Here is a 13,413-nt window from a genome sequence, read left to right on the forward strand (position 1 = left end):
GCCACATTGGTGCAAGAAATCTCTGGAGAAGCAGCATGGGAACAGGAATAATTCATTTTAATCCAAACACTAGACTGAGTTTTCTAATGAAAATAGGCAAATGTTGCATATGCTTAGACGCTACACAAAGTTTTAGGACATTGAGGGGAAAGATTATATAGTTATTAACAGTACAAGAAGGAAAATGAGGCACAAAAATTACCTTTCTTGGTGTTCAAGGTTAACAGGTTTGGTTGCATTTAATGGCGTATTGGATAAATTACACAAAGCTCTCCCACTCCCACCAGTAATATCTCACAGCTTGTAAAAACATATTCTGCTTTGTAGCATGTTTCAGTATTCTGCAAGGTGTGCTAGGAAGGCAACACTGCCAGTTGTTGCAGTTCTGCGTTTTTGGGCAAACCCCCAGTGACGATAAGCCTCCGGGCTGCATTACCTAAGGAAACTCCCCCAAAAGCCCGGTCCCTGCTAGCAGGGAGCTGTGGGCGAGTATCGCACATCGGTACTGCAAACACACTGCGATGCAGGGATTCTCAGGCTGGGGGCAGCCTCATCCACTACACCAGTAATGTATGGTGAAATAAGACATGATGTACCAGCTCACACTTGAAACTACTCTCTATCTGTACTTGCATAGTGCTATACTTAACTAAAGCTTTTTTTCTCTAAGAGACTTTTTTTTTTTCCTTTTTTCTTGTTAGGACAAAGTCTTGGAGGTGGCATTCCTACTTTCCAGGGTACCAAACCACTAAGCTGATATATTTGTAGGAGTTTAGTAACTCATTTAATGGGATTATTTCTCTTCATATAGTCTCTCTAGAAAAATGGCCTAAGCAGTACATCATTAGCTAAAGCAAGACAGTTTCTCTTCTGACACTGTCTTGCATGGAAGGCACCCACTGAGGGTGAGGACTCTGGTGGGACAACACTAACTCTGAGGTTCTGCTCTGAGCATGGACCATGAAGCACTCAAAACACAGAAGCATGTATTTAGACAAAACTTCTGAGGCTCTCAGATGTATGTACTTACTTGTTTTAGAAACCAGGCAAATCCTGGCTACACAATTTCCTTTGGGGGAACTCAGCTGTTGCATTGCTTTTATACACAAGTGTTCTTCTTCAGTCTTTCTGACTTCAGAATATCCTCAAAGACACAGGGGAACCTTCAAGAGGTTAATTGCTTTCTTCTGTCAAATCTATAGAAATTTGTAAAACTGGTTGAATGCCAATTATTAGTCATCAGTGCCATAGGACATTGGTTTTTACTACGTTGTATAAAAACAATGAAATGAACAAAAGCTTTCTAATCACTTTTACGTTTATCAAATCGCTCCAGCAAAGCCTTCCATATGCTGCCTGGGATTGTCTGATGCTTGCTTATGAGAGCCTGGATGGCAGTCTTTGTCTGAAAAGAGAAGAGAAAGTTGACTTTACAGACCTTCTTATGCAAGGAAGAACAGTATAATCCCTGCTGACTTAGGAGCTCAGGGGGCATTGGGAAATTAACATATAAGATCTACTTGAAGAAAGAAGTTGTGGTTTATATTAGCTAGTTGTCCTAGTGATACTTTCCTTGGAAAGGAACAAAAATATTAACTGCAGTTTGGATACACTGAAATTATTGAGGTTTGTCAAACTTGGCCATTACTAAGTAAGCTTCAACACATGCAAACATTAAGTGTGTGCCATCTCTATTCCTGAGGGTTTTCATCAAAAGCACTGGATAAAGCCTGGCAAAACTCATCTGATCTCATAGCTGACCTTGCTGGGACCAGGAATTTAGAATAGGGACCTCCATCTGTCTTTCTCAACATGAATTCTTCCATAATTGTATCATATACGGCATGCACATATGAGAATTTGTACCTAAATTCTGTTCAGTTTTACTCTACATGAGATTCAAATGCAAGTTTGTGGTGAGAATGCATAAAATATTCCGTATTTCTACCAGGGATAAGAAATAATTTCCCTTAGTTTTTCCTCATGTATTTAAACTTGAAATAAGGGTAGCAACATACTCCAGTGATCTACCCCAGAGTGATGGTAGAGTATCACTGGGAACATAAGAAAAGAGTAGCCAGACCTTTCCTGACAGAGTCATGTCCTGAGTCGTTTTCAGGGCAGGATCAGACAGAGGTCAGCCAGTCCACTGCTCATCTCAAACCCCACTTAAGTTGTGAGGATGTTTAACTAATACTAGCCACTGAAGACCTAACTCTACTCCCACTAAGTGGGTGGTCAAAGGCTTGACTTGGTAAAGCAAATCAATGTCATGGGAAATTTCCATTTCAGTTTTGCAGTGCACAAAATACTCTTCCCGAAAATACAAGAACATGGACAATCATATGGATAACCTTGGCACTAATATTTCTTCCAGCCTTCTAAACCTGCTAATACCAAACTCCACAGGTTGCTGGTGCAGTTCCCCTGTAACAGACCAAACCTGTCTTTCTGGTTTCACTGCTGTGAAGCCCAGAACAATCTGCAGTAAATCCTAAAAAAATGAAAAAAGTAAATAAAAGAAAGAAAGAAAACCTAGCTTTCTTCCATCTTTTGGGGGGCACCACGATGGTTTTTACATCAGTGATTCCTAACAAGTGTTTTGATCTGTGTATTTCTAGGCCACAGCAGACTTTTTTTGCACAAAGCCCTCCTTTCATCTTGTATGAAAAATTTTGAAAAATGCCTAAACCCTGGATCTATAAAAGTTTTTATCCCCCTGGGCACCACTGATTTCACCAAGCTGTAGGTACTCTTAATATTTTAATATACTGAATACAATTTATTTTCTTTTTTTAGCATTTTCCTTTTGACAAGACTGAAGCTTTTGTGGAACTTTGCTTATACAGCCCTGTGTTATTTAGAGAAGACTCTCAAAAAGTATTTGTTATGTACGAAATTTATTTTCCTAGTTACTGAAAACTGAACCTAAAATGTACTTTGCATCATTTCAGTTATCAAAGGCATGAGAGAAACAAAGTTAGCATCCCAAGCAGATAGAGCTCACACATTCTGAAACAATGAAGGCATCCCAGTCATCTATTACTATGTCAGTACTTACTTGTAGGTAATTGTATATCAAATAATCCTGGAGCTCAACTGCCCATTGCTTTAACGAGCTAGTAAATGTGTACTTGTCTTTATTCATATAAAAAAAATATGTTTTCAGTGCATATACAACAGAGAGAAAAGTATATAGTTCAATATTGCACAGAGAGCTAACTTACCTTTTCAACTAATTCATCTGTAGTGATATTTGGATCATAAGGGATTTGCTCTCCAATGTATGTGCGAAATTTAACTGGAAGTCCTCCGTACAGAGGAGTAAACGGCAGTCGAGTGCTTTCATACAACCATCTAAAAAATCCTGAAATGGATTAAGGGAGGGAAAAGTAGATTATAGTCACATAAAACACTATCCAAACTTGAATTCTGATTAATATGGAAGAGACTGACAGTCGAGAAGAAATCGCAGGATTTAGGTTAGCTGGCCACCAAAACAAAGCTCAATAGACTTAATAGATCACTGAATTAATACTGCATTAAGGAATCAGATGACACAGCACAAACCAGTTACACACAAGCTGTTGGAGATACCTTTGAGCCACACCAAGTGTGTTAGAGAATCCAAAGGAAGCAGAAGTCCGAAAAGCAAAATCTAAAAGAAGAGTGAAAGAAATCAGAGAAGTGGAGAAAACATTCCAAATACTTAGAATATGTTTTAAAGTTCTTACTTCTTTCTTTAAGCATCCTATATCCTTCCCGGACATTTTGAGTGTACATTGGAATGATGGGCTAAGGAATCATAAAAAAACCCAAAAGGTAGAAATGTTATACCAGCTTTAAATTTATGTTTTAGTGCCTGTTAATGCAGCTCAGAAAAATCTCTTGAATACAGAGGAATTATCAGTTAAGTAGCAAACAAGGAATCTTGTTATAAAAAATAAACTCTAGAATAAAAATAAAACTCTATTTCTCAGCTCCCACAAAAACTGACGTTAAAGTCACCATCTGTAAGGATGTCAGGGGTTTTTTCCTTTAAATGGCTTCCATCACTGAGTTCTTTCTTAGGCTCTAGTTAGGTCTTTTTCTTGCTTGTTTTTTTCTCATCCTGTGGTTTCTGTTCTGTGGTAGTGATTCTTAACAGAGTAAAGGTGTTCTTTCATTACCTTCTGGACAAGTAATTCCAACAACATGCTTAAAATACAGTTTCAAAAACATAAAAGGGACAATAGAGGGGGAAAAAGTTATTGTATGTATGGATACAATTACTGTTAGCTTGTCTACAGACTATGAAATCTTACCTCAGACTCTAAGACATGACTGTTTGAAGTTCAGGCATCTCAAGTGTCTTTCCTTTTAGTCACACTAATGAATTTGTTCTGTAACTACCTAAACCTCTGCCCTCCAGAAGGCACGCAGTTCAGATCAACCAGGACATACAAATGCCTTATTTGTCCAAGGGATCTGCAGAACTTCTTTCCAGTGGGGTATTATCTAAACATTACTGCTTCAGTGAGACCTCACGTTGAGAAGCAGGTAAGATGAGCCAAATGTAAATGTCTACTTGCTTTCTCCAAAGCTTCATGAACTGAGTACTTTCCTATTCAGCACACATGATTGAAGCTTTAGACAGAGAAACTGCAAAGCTTCATTTTATGTTTCAGTCTGCAATACTGCAATAAATATGTATCATACAAATTATATAAAACTCTAATACAGTATCAGTTCTGATAGTTTAGATGAGTCTATATGCAGTCTTCAGTCAACCTATAAGACTGATGTGGCCAGTATTGAAAAGAATGCAGCAAGAACAAACAGAAACAATCAGAGCCCAGAGGAGGGCCACGAAGATGAGCAGAAGGCTGGAGCACCTCTCCTATGAAGACAGGCTGAGAGAGCTGGACAGCCTGCAGAAGGCTACAGGGAGACCTAGCAGCCTTCCAGTACCTAAAAAGGGTCTACAAGAAACCTGGAGAGGGACTTTTTACACGGGTATGTAGGGATAAGACAAAGAGGAATCACTTTAAGCTGGCAGAGGGTAGATCTGGATTAAAGGAAGATCTTTCCTCTGAGGGTTGGTGAGACACTGGCACAGAGTGCCCAGAGAAGCTGTGGCTGCCCCATATCAGGCAGTGTTCAAGGTCAGGTTGGATGGAGCTTTGAGCAGCCTGGTCTAGTGGAAGGTGTCCCTGCCCATGGCAGCGGGTTGGAACTGGATGAGCTTTAAGGTCCCTTCCAGCCCAAACCATTCTGTGATTCTATGAAACTCCATGTTTGCCAAAAGATGGATTCCAGTTGCTACTATGGGCCTAACTCAATATAAGAAAGGACATATAAGGTTAATATTGCCCCCTCTACTGTTAAACGCACAGCACTTCAATAAATGCTTAGTTATCTAAGGTGTGTCTGATCACAGATTTCCAGAGAAATACCACAGATGCCCAGATTTCAGTGGAGCCTGCAAGCTAATTACAATGATGGCCACCATACTGGGATCCAGCCAGACTTCCTAACCTAAGTTAAAAAAATCAAACAAGCAAAACCACAAAAAACAAACCCTGAATGAGTTGCAATAATAAGTAATTCAAAAGTCAGCAGCACTGTAAAGGTGAGTTCAGGCTAGTAGGTATCAAAGGAGAAAATACTCTGCCCTTCAGGTAACACATAATTCTATGTAGTGTCTGTTTTACCAAAATATTATTATTACCAAATATGTTATACAGATGACCACAAGAACCTTTTACACTGCAAAAACCTTATCTTCAATGAATACCCAAATCATTACATAAAAGAACAAAAAACCCAAAAAAATCCACAAACCTGTCAACAGGAGGTGCTAGCAATTTTAAGTACTATTATTCAGCCATTTCCATGTGCTTCTAAATTATGAAAGCCTGGGAGGATTTTTGTGATGTGTTTTGATCAGGATGGCACTCTATATTAAGGGCATTTGGAGTTATTTAATTCAATTTTTATTTAAATAAAAAAAACCAACATTATTACATTGTAGGATTACGCTATAAATTCCAAGTGAAGTAAAAACAACTGGCAATGGAATGCTCAAATATTTGAAGTAGCTTGAAAGGCAGGTATAAAAGCAAAATGGTTAGAAATCACTTAAGTTGTTAAAGTGACACCTCTTTCTTACTGAGTATATTATTAAATCAATATATAAAAAGAAAGACTGTAAGGAAATTCAAAACGCCTGTATGAATTTGATAGGGTTTATCCTATTCACATTCTGATGGTGGTGTACAGGCCCACACAATATATGAAGCATTGTGACTAACATTTATCAGCCCAAACTTTTGAGAAATAGGATAGGAGAGGGAACAGAAGCACATAAAATGTGACTTTTAAAAGGCCACATAACAAGACAAACAAAGAGGTAGAAATAGGACTCTCAGCCAAAAATTCCCCTAAATTTATTCTAGTGTTTAGTTATCTCCCCACAAGATTTCAGAGCTAGATAAAGTTATGAAGAACTATTAACCTGAAGCTTGTATTTTGCAACCCTAGGTACTTTGTAGTAGGAGATACAGCATAACAGATCAAAGCAAAGTTTGAGAAGCAACAAACTGGATGGGGTGAGAGCGAGCTGTAACTGCACAAAAAACCTGAAAGGAGTGGTAAGAAATTGAAGATTCATGGGAAGATCTCAACTTCCTGTACAGATTCTCCTATAAACAGACAAGGATTATGTTTATGTGGTAGGCCAAAGAAAAGCACTGCAATTGATGAGATATTCATAAGAATGTAAAGAAAAATGATGGTTGTGCAATTCATAAGAAAGCAGTAGAAAGCTTGTGGCCGAACAGAAGAAGCCTGGATGAGTACTGGTATTGTCAGACACAAAGAGTGCCAGGTATGCTAAGTTTAAATTAAGACAGAAAACTCATCTCCAGTGAGGATAATGAGAAAATGCAGTTAGGAAAAAGAAGGGTTGCTGCTCTTTCAGCTCTATGCCATCCCAAATAAAAGTATTTCCCAGAGGCTGTATGAGAGAAACAGTCTCATGGTCCTGGGTTAACAGTTGGACTTGATGATCTTGAAGGTCTTTTCCAACCTAGCTGATTCTGTGATTCTACATGGAATTAGATGGAAGAAGTCAGAGCCAGTGGTAGAAGTTTGTATGTAGATCATAATCTATACGGAAAATATAACTGAAACTGTGGCCACGTGTACATTAGTGGAGTGCAAATCAATAGAACCACATCTCTGGTGGATGCTGACAATCTGGCATCAACACTGAACATTTCAGTGCTATGTTTTTATGTAGAACTAATTCTCGGCTGGTACCATTGACTGAATGCCCATTTGCAACTGGAGAGTATTAGTTCCACTTCTGATTTAGTTTCAGCCAAAAGGTATTCTAACATGTTCCATGATGTGAATTAAAGCATGGTGAGGGAGATGGAAAAATTGCTTCAAAAGTGCACACATGATTCAAACTCAGACACTGAGGTAGACACACCTTCTGTTAGTGGATGCAATCTTTCACAAACATGAAGAAAGGTAAGGGTAAGAACAAAATCCTGGACCCTCCTAGAATAAATGAGAGGAAAGAAAGATAAGGATAATGCACTAAAGAGCCATAAGAAAATGACTGGGTATTTAAAAGTAAAATAAATATTTAAGTCTAGTAGAATGAGAAAATAGAATGAAATATGGAAAAGGACTACAGTGAAGATTCCTGAAATACAGTCAAGACAAGAATCTGGATGGCAATATAAAGCTATACAGTTCCATAAACCCCTGGTTCCCCATGGATTAATGTGCTCTAAGAAAGTGGTGGGAAGAGGAAAGGAAATATTTACTCCAAAACCTTTTCTTTGGTCTGGAAGATTTTCCAAGAAACATTCCTAAGCTACATTTTATAATTAAGCATGTATGCAATAAGCATAGAATTAGGATTCATAACACATAATCCTCACCACTTTTGCATCTAGAGCGACTCGAGCAAAGCCTTTTCGATTTCCCCACACGAGTTGATAACTTTCATCACTGAATAGTGCTTCTCTAACTCCACCTGGTGAGATGGACACCAAGTATCCATTCTTCAGGGCAATGAGGCATTCCTCTCTTGTACCTGGCATAATGCCTGTCACTCCCAGTAACAATTTGAGTCCTACAATACATAAATAGCAAATAAATATTATTGTAACAATATATCACAAATACTGCTTTCATGTAGAAATATGATTATAGCTAAATGAAAATCTAATAGCCATATATCAAGACTAGGGCAAATTTGCTTGAAGGAAGTGAAACATCTACAGAGTAAATATTGGCAAAATGACAAATAAGTGACAGTGGTTTTGCCCAAATGTTATGAAGATGAGCTAACTTCTTAGGAGCATCTCAATAAACCTATGCCTCCACATGCTATTTTCCATAATGATCAAAATACCAACTATACAACCGAAACATAGGTAGATGCATAGACAGTGCTTGAGGAAAGTGGTGGGGAAAGGAAAATAAATCTTTACTCGAAAACCTTTCCATCTGTCTGGAAGACTTTCCAAGATACAGTCCTAAGCTACATTTTATAATGAAGCATGTACACAATAAGCATAGAATTAGGATTGGTAACACATAATACTCACCACTTTTGCATCTAGAGCGACCTAAACAAAGCCTTTTCAATTTCTGCACAAGTCCTTCTTTTTAAATATTTTAATACAATATTTACTAAGTATGCCTGTAGCAAGTTCTTCCTCCTCATCTTTCTATGAGAGCCTTAGTATGTTCTTGCATCAAACTTGCTTGAGTTTATGCTCTTTGTTTTCAGTGTTTGGACACAACTTCCTTTTCTGAATAATGTCCTTCTACTTTTAAATAGCTTCCTTTTAACCTAAGTGGTATAAAGGAGCCTTAAAATAATCTCTCTCCTATTCCTTCTGAATGCTCTTTCTTTATGCTTTGTTTTTCTCAAACTTCATGAGGTTTGCTTTTCTGTAACTTCTCCCTTTCACAATGGAATTATTTATTTCTTTCTCATGCTACAATGTGTTGAATGTATTGTGGTGGTCAGTGTTATAGAGCTCTCCTCAACAGTAAAATCTTCAAAGAAGTTTTGTGTCCTACTCCAGGCTTTTACCAAAACATAGATTTGATGTTGTACCCCACTGCAATGGCTACCCAGTGTAGGGGCAAGGACGTGATTGATACCCTGCCTTTACTGAGCTCTTCTGCACTCATAGCCCTTTGCTGACTAGCCAGCAGTAGGTCACTAATATAGTCCTATCCTACACTTACTACTGAGGCATGACATTTCATTCCAAAGGGATTATATAATGGCTTCAGAGGGTCTACCAGTGTTTTTATGACCTTTCACTTAAAAGACAGGATCTTTGATAATTCTACTTTGTTTGTCCTTCTGCATCTACCAGCTTTTACTTAAAAAACCTAAAAACAGTCTTTTAGTTTAACAGCTGTCTTGAAATTGTAATAAATGTAAATTTCACCAAAACTAGCAACAAGTTGAGTGAATCCAGAGTGCTTAAATACAAGAGAATATATTCTTACCTGGTAAGCGAAAGACAAAATGATCAGCTACTGACAGACAAACTCTTTTCTTCTGGAGAAACAGCCTAGACAAGAAGTAAAGATAATCTATAGGAATAGCTCCATGGTAATACACCAGAATGCCTGGTCCTTCTGGTAGGTTTTCCACACCATGAAGCTCATAACCTGTTTGGGATGAAAAGCAATAACTGACAATGACAGCTGTAAATCATCTGGCAATTTAAAGAAAACTGTTTGCTGTCTTTCATTAAATGACTTTCAGTAAGCTGTGAAAGCTTCTGCAGTAGCTTTTACAAGAATTAAATTCTGGATGGAACGTTTGCTCTGTAGCAAAGAGAAAGCACCTCAAACACCACAGGTTGTCAATGGACTAATTTGTTGGTCAGTTTAGTCATTAGATCAGACCTAACCTGACATTTCCCCCAGTGAGAGGACTAAATTATTTCCTATTAGGAACTTTTTCCAGTCTAAAGTGTGAAATCACTTCATTGGCAGAATGAGAGGCAAACAAGTAGTCAGTATGCTTTCCTGAAATATGGAAGTATGAATCTTCATTCTTTGTCAGGCAGAATGGAAAGTTTAGGATTTTACATAATTTAAAGTTTCTCTGGTTGAGATATTTAAGTCCAAACCAGAATCTGTAAGAATCCCACAGACAGGTTCTCTCCACAGAGTTAAATGTATTCACTTAACAGTGGAAGGGAATTTCCTCACAGACATGGACTTCTATAAGTCTCTCTCCTGGCTCTTCCTACATTTGATTTAGGTTTTAGGTGGAGCCAGGCTAAGAGGCTAATGTACATAAAGTTTTGGAAAAGCCACAGCTTCTGCCAAGAGCTCTATTTCACCTTGTCTACATTCATGTCCGTTCCTGCTACAGCTTCTATCATGAGCTGTTTGGGGAGAAAGTAGGGGATGGAGCAGGCAGAGATCTAGGAAGAGATGGAGAAAGTTTGATACTGCAGGATGTTCAAAGATTAAAGGAAGAAACTGTGAGGAAGGACAGCAACATAGATAACCTGTTACTCTTCATCCTTAGGGCAGCAAAGTTAACTCTTGCTGACAGCCTTAACCTACATCTGTGAGAAGAACAAGAGCTTAGTATGCAGCTGAGGATTTTCCTAGGGAGCAGAGTGTGTTGAAAGTATCTGAAGGATGAGTGCAATAAAACTGCAAAATCGGGCTACTTTTAAATAGCACCAGAATACAAACTTAAATATGGTGTCTCATTATTTTTTTGTCCACACAGCTCTTATTTTCAGTACACAAAGTAGTTTTCACCAACTGAAAACACACTAACTACATTTCCACCTAGTTGTTGTGTTTTGGTCATTTAAGTGAGTTTTAAATGCATACTAAGGTAAAAAAATAAATCACACATCTCTCCTGCAGTGCTTTCCTCTGATACTGTATATAGAGAAGTGCACCTGCCTATCTACTTTAGAAAAGTTGACCCTATATAAATTAAATTCTTCCTTTCAGTTTGCTTATTCTATATTGCAATCAGTCTTTGAGGCAGAAACTTTTGAGTTAGATGCCATACAAAGTATAATAAATTTCACTTCTTTGCATCTATTTGGAAGAAATAAAAACCAAATCCATTAAAACTTATGTGTATTTACTATTTAGGTAATTCAAAGCTTCAGACAAGTTATGTCGTACTTACCATGCCATATTCTTGCATATACATCCCAAAAACTTGCTATAGTTTTCCTTGCACTATCCCAAACATCACTCAAGGGATCTGCTTCTGTCTCACTGTTCCTCTGATGCATTAAAAGCAAAATATTCGTAAGGTAAATAAAAAAGATGATTGTTAAAGGAACTATAAAAAAAAATAATATTGCACTCATTGTTAGTGAGGCGATGACCACATAAATAAGATATTTCTTCAGGTACTCCACAACAGTCCATTCTTCCAGTATATAGGCAAGGGAGCTTAGGTCAGTCATTGCCATCTGTCCTGAAGTGCAGAATTCTTTTCGTCATATCATGTCCTGCATGGAGAAGAAAAAAAAAAGGCAAAAAAACAACAAACAACAAAAGCCAGCTCTAATTTCTATAATCACACTAGTTTCTCAATTTAGGAAAGTTTTTTGTAGGTATAGCTGATGCTTGTTTTGGTATAGCTCAGAGACAAATATTTAGCCTCTCTCTGTCATGCTGAGATAGCTGCTGCCAATTGCCATCCACTACTGCCCGTAAAGAGTGATGAGATTTTCCCACATATTTATGGGTCTTCATAATACAGCCAGATAATAGGGGCTGAAAGGACAAGGGCTGGAGCCCAAGGAAGGCTCAGGATCCATGCAGCACGGCTGATCAAATGATTTCTCTGTATAAGTATGGCTTTTCAGAAACTCAGAAGAGGATTAAGTGCTAAGTATTTTCAGCAGTGTTGGCCAAGAAGATTGCTACCAGAGGTCTGGGCTCCCCCCAGTCCTCTGCAGAGTCCAGCCTAGGCTTCTGGTCCCTTTCAGTTTGGCAGCAGCTGGCAGTGAATGGAACAAATACTGGAGTGAGCAGCTGAAGAGCCAGCAAACAAAACCTGGGCAGCTGAGGCTCTGTCATGAGACCTGGAGGTGCCTGGAACAGCATTTGGCAGTGGTAAGGAAAGCAGCTCCAAGCCCCTCATCCACACAATCATGCCAACACACTCTTCTTTCAGATTTTCCAACCCTGGCAAAGGCCAAGTGGGCTCCGTGGCCCTGGTGATATGTTTGCCACATGTAGCTCCCTAGTTAGTCTGTTCCTGCCTGCCTGACAGCAGGCAATGGTTTCCCTGGAATACAAGAGCACTGCAGCATTGCTGGCTGATTTCAAGACCCTTGAACATTAGCCAGAGATTTAAACATTGCAATCAGTTTCAGTAACCCATATCTAAATACAGCTTTCAGTTGCCTCAGTCAGGTTGCTACTTGTTTAAGGAGTAAATTTTTCTGCTCCAGCACCAGAACAAGTACCTACAAGAAACAATTTGTAATTGCCACAGTCAGTGCCAAGATCATAAAGTACAGCAAGTCCAGACTTACCTGACTTTATATCTTCAGCTGTATACTTATATAGCAAGCTTTGTATATACAATAACCGCCCCACTTTTATTTTTCTTTTTTGAAGCCCTGGGTAGAATATAGCAGTGAACTGGTATAAAGCACAGCTCCATTGAGTATTGTGAACTACAAGGAGTACAGCAAACAGCAAAAGCAAAAAGCAAAAAACAGCCACAAACAAGCACCAGACTCTAACATGTGGCGAGGCAAGCAATCCTTACTGATGACTATCTGTAACAGCTATAAATTTGGTCTCATTGTCGTGGTTTAACACCAGTCAGCAACTAAGTACCGCTCAACCACTAGTTCATACCTCATGCTCCTCACCTCAGTGGGAATGGGAGGACAATCAGAAAAAAAAAGCTAAAATTTGTGGGTTGAGGTAAGAACAGTTTAATAATCAAAATAAAATATAGTAATAAATTAATAATAATAGGAAATAAAGAGACAGAATAATAAAACCCAATGAAAAAACCCAAGTGATGCACAGTGCAATTGCTCACCACTGGAAAACAATGCTCAGCTCATCTCTAAGCAGCAATCAGCCTGTCCTGGCCAGCGCCCCCCCGTTTACATACTAGGCATGACATGCTGTGGTATGTAATACCCCTTTGGCTAGTTTGGGTCAGGTGTCCTGTTTCTGCTTCCTCCCGGCTTCTTGTGCCCCTCCTCAGTGGCAGAGCATGAAAGACTGGAAAGTCCTTGATCAGGGTAAGCGCTATTTAGCAACAACTAAAACATAGGTGTGTTACCAACATTGTTTTCCAACTAAAGTCAAAACACAACACTGCACCAGCTACTAGGAAAATTAACTCTATCCCAGCTGAAATCA

General features: G+C 38.6%; 1 protein-coding gene across 1 annotated transcript; it reads right to left on the bottom strand.

The window, feature by feature from the left end:
- Nucleotides 1-1,303: 1,303 nt before the first annotated feature.
- LOC308217367 (DGAT1/2-independent enzyme synthesizing storage lipids-like) lies at nt 1,304-11,667 on the bottom strand (the record flags this gene model as incomplete). Its single annotated transcript, XM_080610400.1, has 6 exons — nt 11,198-11,667; nt 9,532-9,696; nt 7,938-8,131; nt 3,735-3,795; nt 3,228-3,367; nt 1,304-1,405 (listed from the first exon to the last, which is right to left on the bottom strand). Exons 1-6 carry the CDS (start codon nt 11,487-11,489, stop codon nt 1,304-1,306), a joined length of 954 nt encoding a protein of 317 aa, XP_080466526.1. The 5' UTR covers nt 11,490-11,667.
- Nucleotides 11,668-13,413: the final 1,746 nt, after the last annotated feature.

Source organism: Psittacula echo, assembly GCF_963264785.1.
Source record: "Psittacula echo genome assembly, chromosome: 2".
Classification (NCBI taxonomy): Eukaryota; Metazoa; Chordata; class Aves; order Psittaciformes; family Psittacidae; genus Psittacula; species Psittacula echo.